This window comes from Cydia amplana, chromosome Z (genome assembly GCF_948474715.1).
Source record: "Cydia amplana chromosome Z, ilCydAmpl1.1, whole genome shotgun sequence".
Lineage (NCBI taxonomy): Eukaryota > Metazoa > Arthropoda > Insecta > Lepidoptera > Tortricidae > Cydia > Cydia amplana.
The window spans coordinates 7869254-7882762 of record NC_086096.1 but is presented as its reverse complement, the minus strand read 5'-3'; the positions used below and the strand labels follow the sequence as shown (position 1 = coordinate 7882762).

Here is a 13509-nt window from a genome sequence, read left to right as displayed (position 1 = left end):
AACGGCTTGTACGAGGGGCGTTCAAAATATTCTCGGTATTTATATCTTACGACCTCTTCTAAAATTTCTTTCGTTACTGGCCGCTAAGGTTTATTCATTGACATTAAAAAAAAGTATAATTCGAACCGAGATAGTCTTTTGTTTTTCTGCAATTGCTGAACAAACATGAACATCATGTGCGAATTGACAATGTTAACTAAATTAGAACATCGATGCGTGATAAAATTCTTGACAAAACAGGGTAAAAATCAAAAAACCATAAAAGAGGAAATGGATTGTGTTTACCGTGAGTCTGCTCCTTCTTTATCTACCATTCAAAAGTGGTCAAGCGAGTTTAAACGCGGAAGGGAGAGTATTGAAGATGACCCTAGACCTGGCCGGCCTGTAGTAGCTACTTCACAAGAAAATATTGATAAAGTGGAAAAACTTATATTGGAAGATGGTCGAGTGAAGGTAAAATCTATAGCACAAGTAACCAATCTCTCTATTGGTACCGTACATGATATTATACATGACCATGTTAATATGTCAAAAGTAAGTGCAAGATGGGTTCCGCGAATGCTGACTCGGCTTCAAAAAAACATGCGTGTAGCTTGTTGTTCCGATTTTATTGACCTGTGCGGTGAAAATCCTGATGAGGTGCTGCAAAGAATAGTTACTGGAGATGAAACCTGGGTTCATCATTATGACCCAGAGAGTAAACAAGAGTCCATGCAGTGGCACATTAAGGGTTCAGCTCATCCCAAGAAGTTCAAGGTCATCCCTTCAGCTGGCAAGGTCATGGCCACGATATTTTGGGATTGTGAAGGAGTATTACTAATCGATTATAAAGAAAAAGGTGTAAATATCACAGGACAGTACTACGCTAATTGCGCATTCTACGTCAATTAAAGGATGTAATTAAAGAAAAGAGGCGAGGAAAGTTAACCAAAGGTATTCTGCTTCTGCATGACAACGCCCCCGTCCATACTGCTCATATTGCCAAGGCAGCTATTGTTGAATGTGGGTTTAAAACTGTTACTCACCCACCGTATAGTCCGGACTTAGCCCCCAGCGACTTCTTTTTGCTCCCCAATCTTAAAAAGGATCTGCGTGGAAATAAATTTTCTGACGATGAAGCATTGAAGGCGGCAGTGGAGGAGCATTTTTACACGAAAGATAAAAAATATTTTTACGAGGGATTAAAAAAAATAATTGATCGATCTTTTAAGTGTATGAACATAGGGGGGGAGTATATTGAAAAATAAAAATATCAAACTTTTCGTACTTGTTTGTTTTCATTCTCATACCGAGAATATTTTGAACACCCCTCGTATTGTAAATCTGGCTTCAAATTCTCGAAGCACTCTTTCGGTTATTTTTCAAATTTTTATTGTTTTCCGTATTGAAGAAACCTAGAACTGTCGTTTAATTCATATTTCAGGGGGACCGTATCATTAATTATGGAAACAAGTATAATGGTGTAATATGCGTAAAAAGCTAAAAAGCTTTATAACATACAAATGCGATTCTTAAATCTTCAAACAATATAACAAGAGTGATATTTTTTTTTATTTATTGCCTCCCTTTGCTAATTTTCTGACTTTGGTTTTAATATTCTTCATTAACTTCTGGACAGCAACTGTACTGAAGTATTTATGGGTACGAATCCAGTCTCTTTTGAATTGCTCGAAGTGGTATATCGATAAATCACCACATAATCCATCGATGGTTTTAACAAAAGTTTGTTTTCTCGGGAAGAGCTACAGAATTGTTTATCTTTTTTAAAGTCTGAAGCGAAATGTATGGATCGGAAGACTCAGACTCAGAAGAAACAGGTCTAGTATAGTTGTTTTACGATTTAATTTGCGTGTGTGATGTTCCCTATTGTAGGAAATTAGATGGAATATAGTCCGAATGAAGAAAACACGCACTAAACGTTTCGCTATTTATTTTAGAGTGACATTGATTGTAAAAATCATAGAAAAAAATATAAATTTAAATATTTGACACAAATCAAAAGAGTTCTCAACATCCTCCCACCTTTTGGGCGAGAGGCCCAAAACCCTTTTCTAGATCTCGCTGGTTTCTATAATCCTGAAATCCTCCCTAAAGGCCACTGAATAAGCTTTGAGTTTGTATCTATTAAAGCAGTGGTTCCTAACCTGGGGGTAAAACTGGTATTTTGCGGGGGTAATAAGCTAACCTAATTTAACAATACAACAAACGAACACTTTGTATTTTTTATTACCATTGGGAGGAGGGGTAAAATCAGGTTCCCTAATTAGTCATAGGGGTGACCGGACTGAAAAGGTTAGGAACCACTGTATTAAAGCTACATCACCTACCCTTAAATGCGAGTCCCTCTCCTTGCCTTTCTGGATGAGCATTTCCATGTACTCGATAAAGGATAATCAAAAGAGTTCTCAACACCTATCGTACCGCCAAAACTTGTTACGAGACTCGCCTGCTAGCTCAGAAAGCATATAGGTAGCGAGCTAGCTTTTATAATTTGCCTCCCATGAATTAAGATTTTGTGTAGAGTCACTGACATATAACACCAATTATATTTTTTAACATTAACTCGCGGCAAGATTTGCACAAAATGAATTAAATTTATCAGCATCGATTTCTAATGTACTTGATAATGTCGCTAAGATCGTATGTAGATCATCAACGAGCCATTATTATATGTCTAAAATATCCGAAAACGTTTTTCTATTCGAGTTGGATAATTAATGCTGTGCGGGCCGAATTACCGTCATTGGTGGTTCCCGAGTTTGGTCGCACAACATCTATGAGTAACCCCATCTTTTCTCGCATTTCAGCTTGATTTTTTTTCGGTTTGCAGTGGACTTAAAGCGGTGGCGTGTGCCCCGGATGCACATGCTGGTCGCGCGTATAACGACAATACTGATCCTGCATCTCAGCCAGCCTAGTATGGTGCGTAGTGAGCAGTTCCGTCGTTGATATATGGTTTCTGCCCTATGTTTGATGAAGGAGCACATTTGGGATACATAGACGCTGTCAACAGACTCTGCCGACTCTTGTAAAAGTTACCTCGTCGATCCATAAGATATTTAAGTGCAAGTTTCGCTGCACCCAACGACAAAAAATATCTCTTTACGCTAAAACAAAGTTTCAGAAAAGGTGTTTGCGTTTTGGCTTTCCTTCCATAGTAGGAACAGGTCGAAGTCTTGTTGCCTTTTTCTCTTTACTTGAAGTTGTTCATTACCAAGTGCATCTCCTTTCAAATGAGGCGGTATGCTATCTCCTTGTCATTTTCGTCGCTTGAAATCGTTTTTAATATTGTATTTATATTTTTGCTGGGAATAAATATATATCCCAGCAAAAATATAGGTTAATGTCAAAAATGTTGAGAGTTGTGTCTCAATTTCACGTTTATATTTTGATGAGCGTACTTCTTACAATAAGTAGGTAGGTACCTACTGAGGGTGTCTCATAAATAATGTTGGTTTCAATGTTCACTTTCGTTTATTAAATAATCATATTAAAAGAAAACCTTAATATTCAAAATATAGCCCATCATACGAGGGTTGCACTAAAAATTTCGGGAATAGAACAAATGGCCAAATGTATCGAGTTAAGAATACTTTTACTGTTTTTCAAACTATTCTCCTAGCATATTGACGCATTTTCCCCTACATTCAAACCAAATATTAAATTAGTTATTCAATTCCAAAGTAGTAGTAACCAAAATGGCATTTTTGAAGGTATCGACTGTCTCTTCCGGCGACTGGAATTATTGACCGCGTGACTTTTCTTCAATTTTTGGGAATGTATACGAATCATTAGGACTTAGGTCGGACCTGTATGGCGGATGGTCCACTAATTCGATGTTATTATGCGTTAAATACTCCTTTGTTTGATGAGCGGTGTGCGGGCTGGTGGCGTTGTCATGGTGGAGGATGATGCGTCGGTTACAGTTTTCTTTTCTAAGTATGCCAACGATTTCAGGCAGGCGAACCATTGTAAACCAATCTGCATTAACTGTCCTGCGATCCTCTAGTGTAACAGTCACAATATGACCGGACTTCGACACAAAAATAGCCACCGTCTTTTTCGCCGTGCTTCGAGAGCGAACAACCTTGGTTGGCTTCAGCTCGTTGTCATATTATCCAAACTTGCGACTGCTTTTTATTTTCAGGTTCGTGTGCATGTATCCACGTTTCTCTACCCAATACGATATTAAAAATTGCGTTTGAAGTTCCATTGTTGAACCTTTCTTCATTTTTTTCAACACCAAACTGACGCGGGCCGTCTTTGGTTCTTCGGCAAGTAAGTGGGATCCGACGGGAAAATATTTTTCTTACGCAAAGTTCTGTTTGCATGATTGTTTGGATTTCACTCATTCAAATCCCCAAACATGACAGAATTTCACGATATGAGACACGTCGAATTTTCTTGAGTGACGTTTTCTTGAGTGACCGCAGATTTTGACCGACCTTCACGCACATCATCACTAAAATTCACACGACGTAGTTGGAATTCGGAAAACCAGCGATAAATGGTCGTCTCTGATGTAACTTCCTCCCTAAATACAGAAGTCATCAGATCTAAGTTTTATTTTTGTGATAAACCACTTTTAAAATCGTAAAATATGATCGCTCTTAAATTTTCCCGTGTTTGTTCCATTTTGTCAACGGCCAGTCCGCTTTGAAAACAAATAAATAAAAAGTGTGTCGTTTATTTTATCAAACTGCCAGTTGAGTTGAGTTAGCAGACCTCTACGATTATAAAAAGGATGAATTTGAATCATAATTGTATAATTAAATAGGCGATTCCCGAATCTTTCAGTGCAAGCCTCGTATTCTATAGTCTTAACCCAACGTTCAGCCAACTCTTTCGAGTCCTTGATAAAACCATTCTTTGGGCTTAGATGCAAAAACTGCCGCACTGCATTTTCAACATCTTCTTTTGACTCGATTTTTTTCCCGCGAAGGAATTTTGCCATGGATCTAAATAAATAGTAATCTGACGGTGAAAGGTCCGGACTAAATGCTGGATGTGGCAGGAGTTCAATACCACCAAGTTCATCGATCTTAGACCGTGTAACTTTCACAGTATGTGGTCTAGCATTGTCTTGTTGTAAGAGCATCTGTTTTCGATTTACTAAACCTGGATATTTTTGCGATAAAACCTCATACATTCGTATCAGTTGGCCACAATATATCTCGGCAGTGATAGTTCGGCCCTCTGGAATTATCTCGAAATACACCAAACCTGCATAATTCCACCAGACACGTAACAAGACTTTTGACTCAAATCGACTTCTTTTCGCCACAGGTTCTGGTAATTGATTCCTGTCCAACCACTGATGCGCCAAGTCTGGGTTGTTCATGTAAATCCATTTCTCGTCACAGATAACGATTCGTTTATGAAAATGATCGCATTGCGGCAGGGCAAGGAGTTTCTTGCAAACCTCTACTCGTCGTGTTGCCTGGACTTTGTCTAATTCATGGGGCTAGTGCTCGACAACTTATATAATAATAGGTCTTACCTAATGACTAAGTGGCGATGTATAGTGTCTTTAGAAGGTCCAAGTGAGTTCGATAATCGACGAGTGCTGGTACTGGGCTGGTTTTCAACAGCTTCCTTTGTAGCCTCAATATCCCACACGGGTGGCCGACCAGAGCGCGGTCGATCTTCAAGGGTCAAATCTCCACTATTAAAACGATTAAACCACCGCTGTGCCGTCCGTTCATTTAACACGTGTTCCCCTTCAACTTCACATATTTTTCTTGCTGCTGCGGCTGCTTTAAAGGCCGTGGCAAAGGGACCATTTTGTGCCAAGCTTTTCGGACAGATTTTTTCTGATGATGGGTCACGTCATTAGTAAGTGTTATACTAAATTTCAGCATTCGCCTCATCTTGTTTTGAAGAAAATAAATAAATAAGAAAAAGGATTTTTCATAAATACTTCCGTTTTAATTGAACGAATTACTTCGTACTTTTCACATATAGTACACTTAGTTAATACCCCCAATTTGTCCCTATAAACCGGATAATACTCCATATAAAAAAATAAAAATACACGTGTCAACATTTTTCAATATTTTTTTGACTAACTTGTGGCTATATTGCTTGTGGGAATAGGCTTTTTAATGAGCTGTAACATATATTTAATTCAAGCTTCTAACAATGGTGCATCATAACAAAAGTAAGAATAGACTCAATTGTCCTCGTCGCGCTATTTTCATTAATTACTATCCTTGTCATTTTTAAAAAGCTTGCTTAATTGTCGGCTGGTCTTGGTATTTTAGATAAAAACCTTCCATGTAATAAATAGTACACAATTGCAGCAATGTGGGAGCAGCAACTGACTGTATGTAAGCCGCAAGCACACTCACAGAAGAAACTCTTGATACCGTCAATTTCATTGCAATTTGGAATATATTCCACAAAACAACGATAACGTTTTCTGGACATGTCTCTGGACTGGACCTGTATTTTCAAGATGTTAGATTGATCTTTGACGAATTGCATATTCATAGTACCATCCTCCAGAATAATTTCTTCCAGATACGACATAGCTTGACCCATTTGCTTTTTACCAGTAAAAAAAAATATTAGTTGTTCTGTCAATTCTGGAAAGTCAATGATTCCAGTACTATTTATTGGTTCTAACGGCAATTTTTTTCGGTGCCAGCCATGTTCTTCGACTTATTTAATTAAAACGTTCTCTTCATTTCTCTTTTCAGTCATTCTTTGCAATATAATTTCTGTCATAGAGTCGTCTAATGTATTCTTTTTGCCATAACGATTCAAACATAAGGATAATTAATTGATTAATTGTGGGCAACATTTTGTTGTCCAAAGTGTGGCTAAGTAGCTGATTTTTTTCTTTTAACATGCCATGGACAGTTTCCATCGAAGCTGTCCATGGCATGTTATGTTGCGTTGTGTCGTGTTGGGTCGTCACCCAACATAATTTTGTTACAAAGCGAGATTCGTTAGCTTTAAAATAATAATGTAGGTAGTAGGTGACACAAGCAAACGTACTTAATTAACTAATTGAGATCTTTTTTCTCTTAACTTACAAATATAATCAACTCTTACATATTTTTTACCCAGTTCTTTGATATTTACATCAAAAGGACACTCAATGTAAAGATCTTTTTCGACAGGTTTTGGCAAATATGCAACGATATCGCAAAGGTCTATTTCTGAAATGTCTTTGTGTATTTTTTTAAACCTGGATTTACTGTTAAAGGACTTGTAGCCCTCAACCAACAAAGGATCTTTTTGTATAATTTGGCAAACATATTTATATGTTTGCTTGCCACGAACAGTCAAAAATTATACGAGAACAAATTCGGTTGTTTCATCCTCTTCTTCAGCAAAATTATCCGATTCGTTGCTTTTTAACTCACGATTACTGGCTTGTGCTCTCTTCAATCAACTCGAGTTGATTTATGTCAATACGATGCTGTACAGGGCTATGGTCAGAGAACTCTGTCTGATTTGTATTTTCTTCATTAAGGTTTAATTGGTTCGTGTCAATCGAATGATGCTCAGGGCTCAATGGTATGTCATTACCATCTTCATTACCACTCGTTCCTGGCTGAGGTGAACCAGTTGCTACATTAGCGTTGGGGGAGCGATACTTTTGCCAGGTGCAACATCCAATCGTTTCTTTTTTCAAGCAGGTTGATCAGAGCTGTTACCATATCGTGACTCTTTTAAAAAGTTGGTCAAAGTGGATTCAACTTCGTTTTCATCCATGCTTTCTCTTGGGAGTCGGTAAAGTCTTAGAAGACTTTATTTTTTATTAAAAGGATGAATGCCTGTGGCATAAAAAGCACTCATCATGTTTCGTTTTATTCCCGAAGTAATGTTTAAAAACAATGAGTTAGGTTTCGGTTTTGCCTCATCCATCCTGTTCAACGCTTTCGTTAGTAGATAAGGAAAGGTGTCTTTCGCAACAGTTGAAAGTCGGGGATTTTGAATTTTCCAAGTTGTTAAGATTTGACGCCAAGCCGTCTTCATAGGTCGGAAGAAAGCCACGTCTAGAGCTTGCGTCAAGTGTGTTGAGTTTGGAACCAGGCACACGAAATCGAACATCGAAATTGCCTCAATACTTCTTCATCTAAATGGGACGACAGGTTGTCACCAATCAGCACTTTCCTCCCGGGTAAGCGTTTTGCATGTGGTAAAAATGATGTCGTAAACCAATCTCTGAAGGTAGGAGCATCAATCCAGCCACTGTTAGTTCGATTAATTCGAACAACATGGTCGATCACAACATGGTGAACCAGCGGGTGCTTTCTCTTTCCAGGTGTCATATAAATGTACACCTTTGTAAATAATGTACGGGGGCAGATGCACGCCATCTGCCGAACCACATACCATGACGGTGGTAGAGCTTTTAGAAAAATTCGTAGCTTTTTCCGGGTACTTTACTCCCCGTTTATAGAGGCCAATCTTTTTTCCGGGGTCATCGCTCATATTGGTCTCATCGTAGTTGAAGATTTTAGCCGGCGGGACATCTTTAATTACTTCTTCAAGGTTGTCGAAGTATTTAGTAAGCGATTCTCGACATACAGCAGCTCTTGATTTTTTTATATTAGTGGCTACTCTTTGAGAGTATTCTGAGCTGTGTATCTTGAGCAGGCAATAAGTCCAATCAACACCAGGAAGGTTGTTCGTAAATTTTGCCACTGATCGCCCTTGCTTATCTAATAGCATTTTTGCGAACATACGCAAATCGAGAAGTGATAAGGGGAATCCCCACTGCGCTTTTTGCTGCTGATTCTAATATTCTTGTCTCTTCACTGTGGGAAAGAACTGGTTGAGCTCCAGGTTTTTTTCCATATTTACCATGGAATTTGTTAAATAAAGGGCCATATGATATTCCATAATGTTCTGATGCTTGGCGCATTGTCAGCCGGTCTTCCACCACCGCTGTTACAGCCCGGTTTAACAACTTTTCACTGTAATTTCGATGAGCTCGGGAACTTAACCTTTTCTTATAAGTTCGAGACATTATTCTAAAACAATAAAACAAAAATCAGTTTAAAAAACCTTCAAAAAATCATTAATTATCTAAATAATATAAAACACTATATTTCGCGGGGTGTCATTGATCAGTGATAAAGTAAACCCTTATAGGTGATCAATGACACCCCATGCCACAAACTAATGCCATACTAAAATGGCCCCCATGATTATGATTTCCAACAAGAATTGAGGTTATAGACCGATACATGCCTGATTCATTGGATTACATACAATTTATGTATTCACTATATAGAACATTGTACATTAGAAGTTATACAGGCTATTAAAAGTACAGAAAACTAATACTTACATTTTTTTTTCTCATCGATCGACGAGGTTTATCCCACAGTCACAAATCACAAACTGACAGAGACGTTCAATCTTGCCAACCGTAAAAAAAAACCAAAGGATGCGTTCAGAAAGCGCAATATTAGAGTTTGAACCTCAGATAAAGTTTTTATCAAAGTAAACCCAGGATTAAAAGTAAGCCCATTCCACGGTATATGTTAAAGCTCATTAAAAAGCCTATTATAAGTAAAAAAATTGGAGGTGTCTCTGTTTCACAAGTTAGAAAAAAAAACGTTGGCACATGTATTTTTATTTTTTTATATGGAGTGTATAGAGTGTATAATTTGTTCCATTAAAACGGAACTATTCATAAAAATAAGATGAGGCGAATGCTGAAATTTAGTATAACACTTACTAATGACGTGGCCCATCATCAGAAAAAAAAACCGACCAAGTGCTAGTCGGACTCGCACATGGAGGGTTCCGCACCATCACCAAAAAACAAGCAAAAAAGCGGTCACCCATCCAAGTACTGTCCCCGCCCGACGTTGCTTAACTTCGGTCAAAAATCACGTTTGTTGTATGGGAGCCCCACTTAAATCTTTATTTTATTCTGTTTTTAGTATTTGTTGTTATAGCGGCAACAGAAATACATCATCTGTGAAAATTTCAACTGTCTAGCTATCACGGTTCGTGAGATACAGCCTGGTGACAGACGGACGGACGGACGGACGGACGGACAGCGGAGTCTTAGTAATAGGGTCCCGTTTTTACCCTTTGGGTACGAAACCCTAATTAGGCCAAAAACCTGTTAAGGCACAAGGTGGTTCCTTATCCTGCCACGGCCTTTTTGTTTCCAATTGGCCTGATGACAAATTTTGTAATCCCTTTTAATATTGTCGGTACAATTGTATTGGTTCCGAAAAACACAATATTTCAGCTATACTTACTCATAAGATTTAACATAAATAATTGATTTTTTTATAGCTCGTTTAAACCTCGCGCGAAAACGCCTCGCAAGCCATTTATGACGTCATTAATTAGTTGCTGGAAGGGTGATAGACATTGTTTACATACTTACAGTTACGAATTTTCCCTTGAATGAATGATATTTTTAATTCAGCACCATATATTACGATTAGGGATGATAATTAATCAAAATAACTCATTTTACACAAAAACTCTCACACGGTTGCAATTTAAGATGAATTATTTAGATACATGTAAATTCTGAGCGAAAATCACCCGAGTGCCGGTTTTGCTTTTTAATTTTTTCTGGTTACGACAGCCAACATGGCAATGATAGTTCCATTCAGCCAAATAATTAAAAAAGTTTTTTGGTGAAATATCGTATTATTTATTTAATAACAAATAAATGTTTACTTGACATCGTGTAATAATATTTTTGGACGTAACAAACGTTTAGTGGCAAAATAATATTTTTTTTGAACCTCCAAACTCTTTGGTGAGGATGTATGGATTACGGTCAATGAGGTTGTCTATGCTACTCTAAGAAATACGTCATGGATTGATGACGTCAATCCTTAGCTCGCTTCTGATTGGCGTTTCAGTCAAAATGGCTGATTGGAGAATTTTGCACTTTTATTTTATTGAATATATTAATAATCCTAATGTTTATACTGAGATTGGGCCATTTTTTAGAATCCTATTAATATATGTTCTTTGGAACCTTTATTTCCATGATTCTTTGTTACTGTCATCAGGCCAATAATGTCTCAACAATAAACGAATTTCGTATTTGTCGCCCTCTATACTTTTCATTGTCAAAACGTGTTACGCCGTCAATTAACTAAGACAGTATGACTTAAATATAGTACGACAATCGCACTTTTTACAGAACTAGATAATTGTCGTAACAGAGGTTACGACTTGTACAAATTGTGGTGTAGTAAGCTTTTAGTTACAAAACCCGACTTTACTTATGAGACACCCTCAGTACAAATTACATTTATTTCTACTTACACAACTCGTTTGTTTTGGTATTAGAGCATTTACCTTTATATTTTGAAAAGTTTTTCACCATTTAAATTAGCTTTTAAAATAACTCGGCGTTCAAAATTATCGTCTGATAACCTATTCGCTTTTGGAGTATTTGTCATTGTGACAAACGAGAAAAGTCTACTGGAGCGGATGATGTTAAAGGTGTATGATGTAAGATGTTAAGAAAAACCTTTTTTATTTCAGGATATTTGTTTAGAATGTTCTTATTAATAAGCTTATTTATTTCTGTCTTTGCGTTTAGTTTTGTCTTAAACTGACGGTATTCTTCTTTATCAAACAATAACCCATGCCATACAATGCCATGTTTAAACTGGCTAAAAATAATGAATTCGTAAATTATTTTATCAGAAAGAAAATTATGACAGGTTTCTATAATGTCTGTATAAGTAATTTGAAACATTTGAACAACTTAACTGCTATTTTATCAATGAGGTTGTATAATTATTACAAAAAAACGAACGGCAGACACGTAAGACACTGCGAGGGTGGAGTGTTAGGGTCGGCAACGCGCATGTAATACCTCTGGAGTTCCAAGCGTCCATAGGCTACGGAGACTGCTTACCATCAGGCGGGCCGTATGCTTGTTTATTTGACACCGACGTAGTATAAATAAAAGTTTGTACTTAGGGTTATCCGTAATAGTTTGTAACTGGTTCTGATATAGTACCTATATCAGGTATACCTGATATATACCTATATACCTTATAATATTATTATGTCAAAACCTACCTAGACTCTTCATTATATAATACTACATTTTCGTCATCCTCCATATTTGACGTCGTGGCTGAATAATTAAGTAAGTAATTGTAGTTAAACTTCTGTAAATTTGTCTTTCCGTTTTTGCAATCCATAATCACTAATTAGGTACTTATGGGGTCTGAGGTACCCAATGCCCTAGAAAACAAATCGAACATGTCTGCGTCGCGACTTATTTAGATTTACTACCTATCTATGGTGCTCCCTAATATCGAACAGTATTTGTTACGGGCTTCTGCTCCTTGCTCTGAGAGCATCCCTACAGGGATTTGCGACAATTCAGTTTTATCTATTTCAGCACCTCAAGGATCGCATGGTGACTGTCATGGGATACCACTTAAACTTTTCTATGTACTTTTGAACAAGATTTGTACCAAACGTGCCAAATTTGTTTGATGTGCAAGATACTTGACAATAATGTCAAGATAACATAAATATCGACTACGAGCCCCAATGCAAATGAGGTCGTCTGATAGGAAATAAATGTATTAACCTAACTTCAACCTACAAAATCAGGACGAATCAGGAGGACTAATGTATAGTAGAACATATAAGTTAAAAACAATATAGATTATAAATAATATTTTATTTACCAATATCATAATAACATATGTATATCAATATCATAATATCATAACATCTTGCCACAGTGACAAAAAAACAATATTTCTTCAAATATAATAAAAAAAACTCGCAAAAAAGGTCGTCTTCAATTTAGCCGACACAGAATATAACGTCTACCACTTGGTGGCGTCACCTTTTGCATCCAAAACGGCTTTAATCCTGAGCGGCAGCGGCATTGTATCTACCAACTCTCTACACTCATCCGGGGTTATTCCATTCCAGACACTGTGAAGTTTCTCCTTAAGATCAGCTTTTGATCTAGAAGGGTCCTTATGGAATGTTTTTCGTTCCAGGTCGACGGCGGTATGACGTCAAATTCACTGGTCATGCAAATGCAGGCTGATTTAATTGGCATCAACGTTATCAGAGCAGGCTTCACTGAGAGCACCGCCTTGGGCGCGGCGCAAGTAGCCTATTGGGGAGTCGACGCTTCTAAACCGGTCACACCTATACCTATGACCGATGGTACCATTTATGTTCCACGTATCACAGATGACGAACGCGATATGAGGTATAAACAATGGAAAATGGCAGTTGAGAGGTCTTTGGGATGGGACCAAAATTAGTATTTAATTGAAATTGATATTTTTGTGATAATTCATTGTTCGTGTAAATTTTGACACATTGTTGAAAGATAATATTGATAATATATTAGTTAAGTATCGCCTTATAGTGACTGTAGGTTATATAATAATGTAAATAAGTAAGCAGATAAAGTTCAAATGGAGTTAAAATGGGGGTGAAAATGAATTATATAATCAGTACAATACAAATATTACAATGTGTAGGTATATTATCAGGCTGTGTGCAGGTATT

General features: G+C 37.3%; 1 protein-coding gene across 1 annotated transcript in view; it reads left to right on the top strand.

Annotated features, from left to right (window-relative positions):
- The window catches only part of LOC134661686 (glycerol kinase 3), a 49185-nt gene extending 35905 nt beyond the window's left edge, over positions 1-13280 (top strand). Inside the window, exon 8 of the mRNA XM_063517844.1 lies at positions 12987-13280. Within this exon, the coding sequence (XP_063373914.1) occupies positions 12987-13259 (273 nt within the window). The 3' untranslated portion in view covers positions 13260-13280. The remainder of the gene's footprint in view (positions 1-12986) is intronic.
- The last annotated feature ends 229 nt before the right edge of the window (positions 13281-13509 follow it).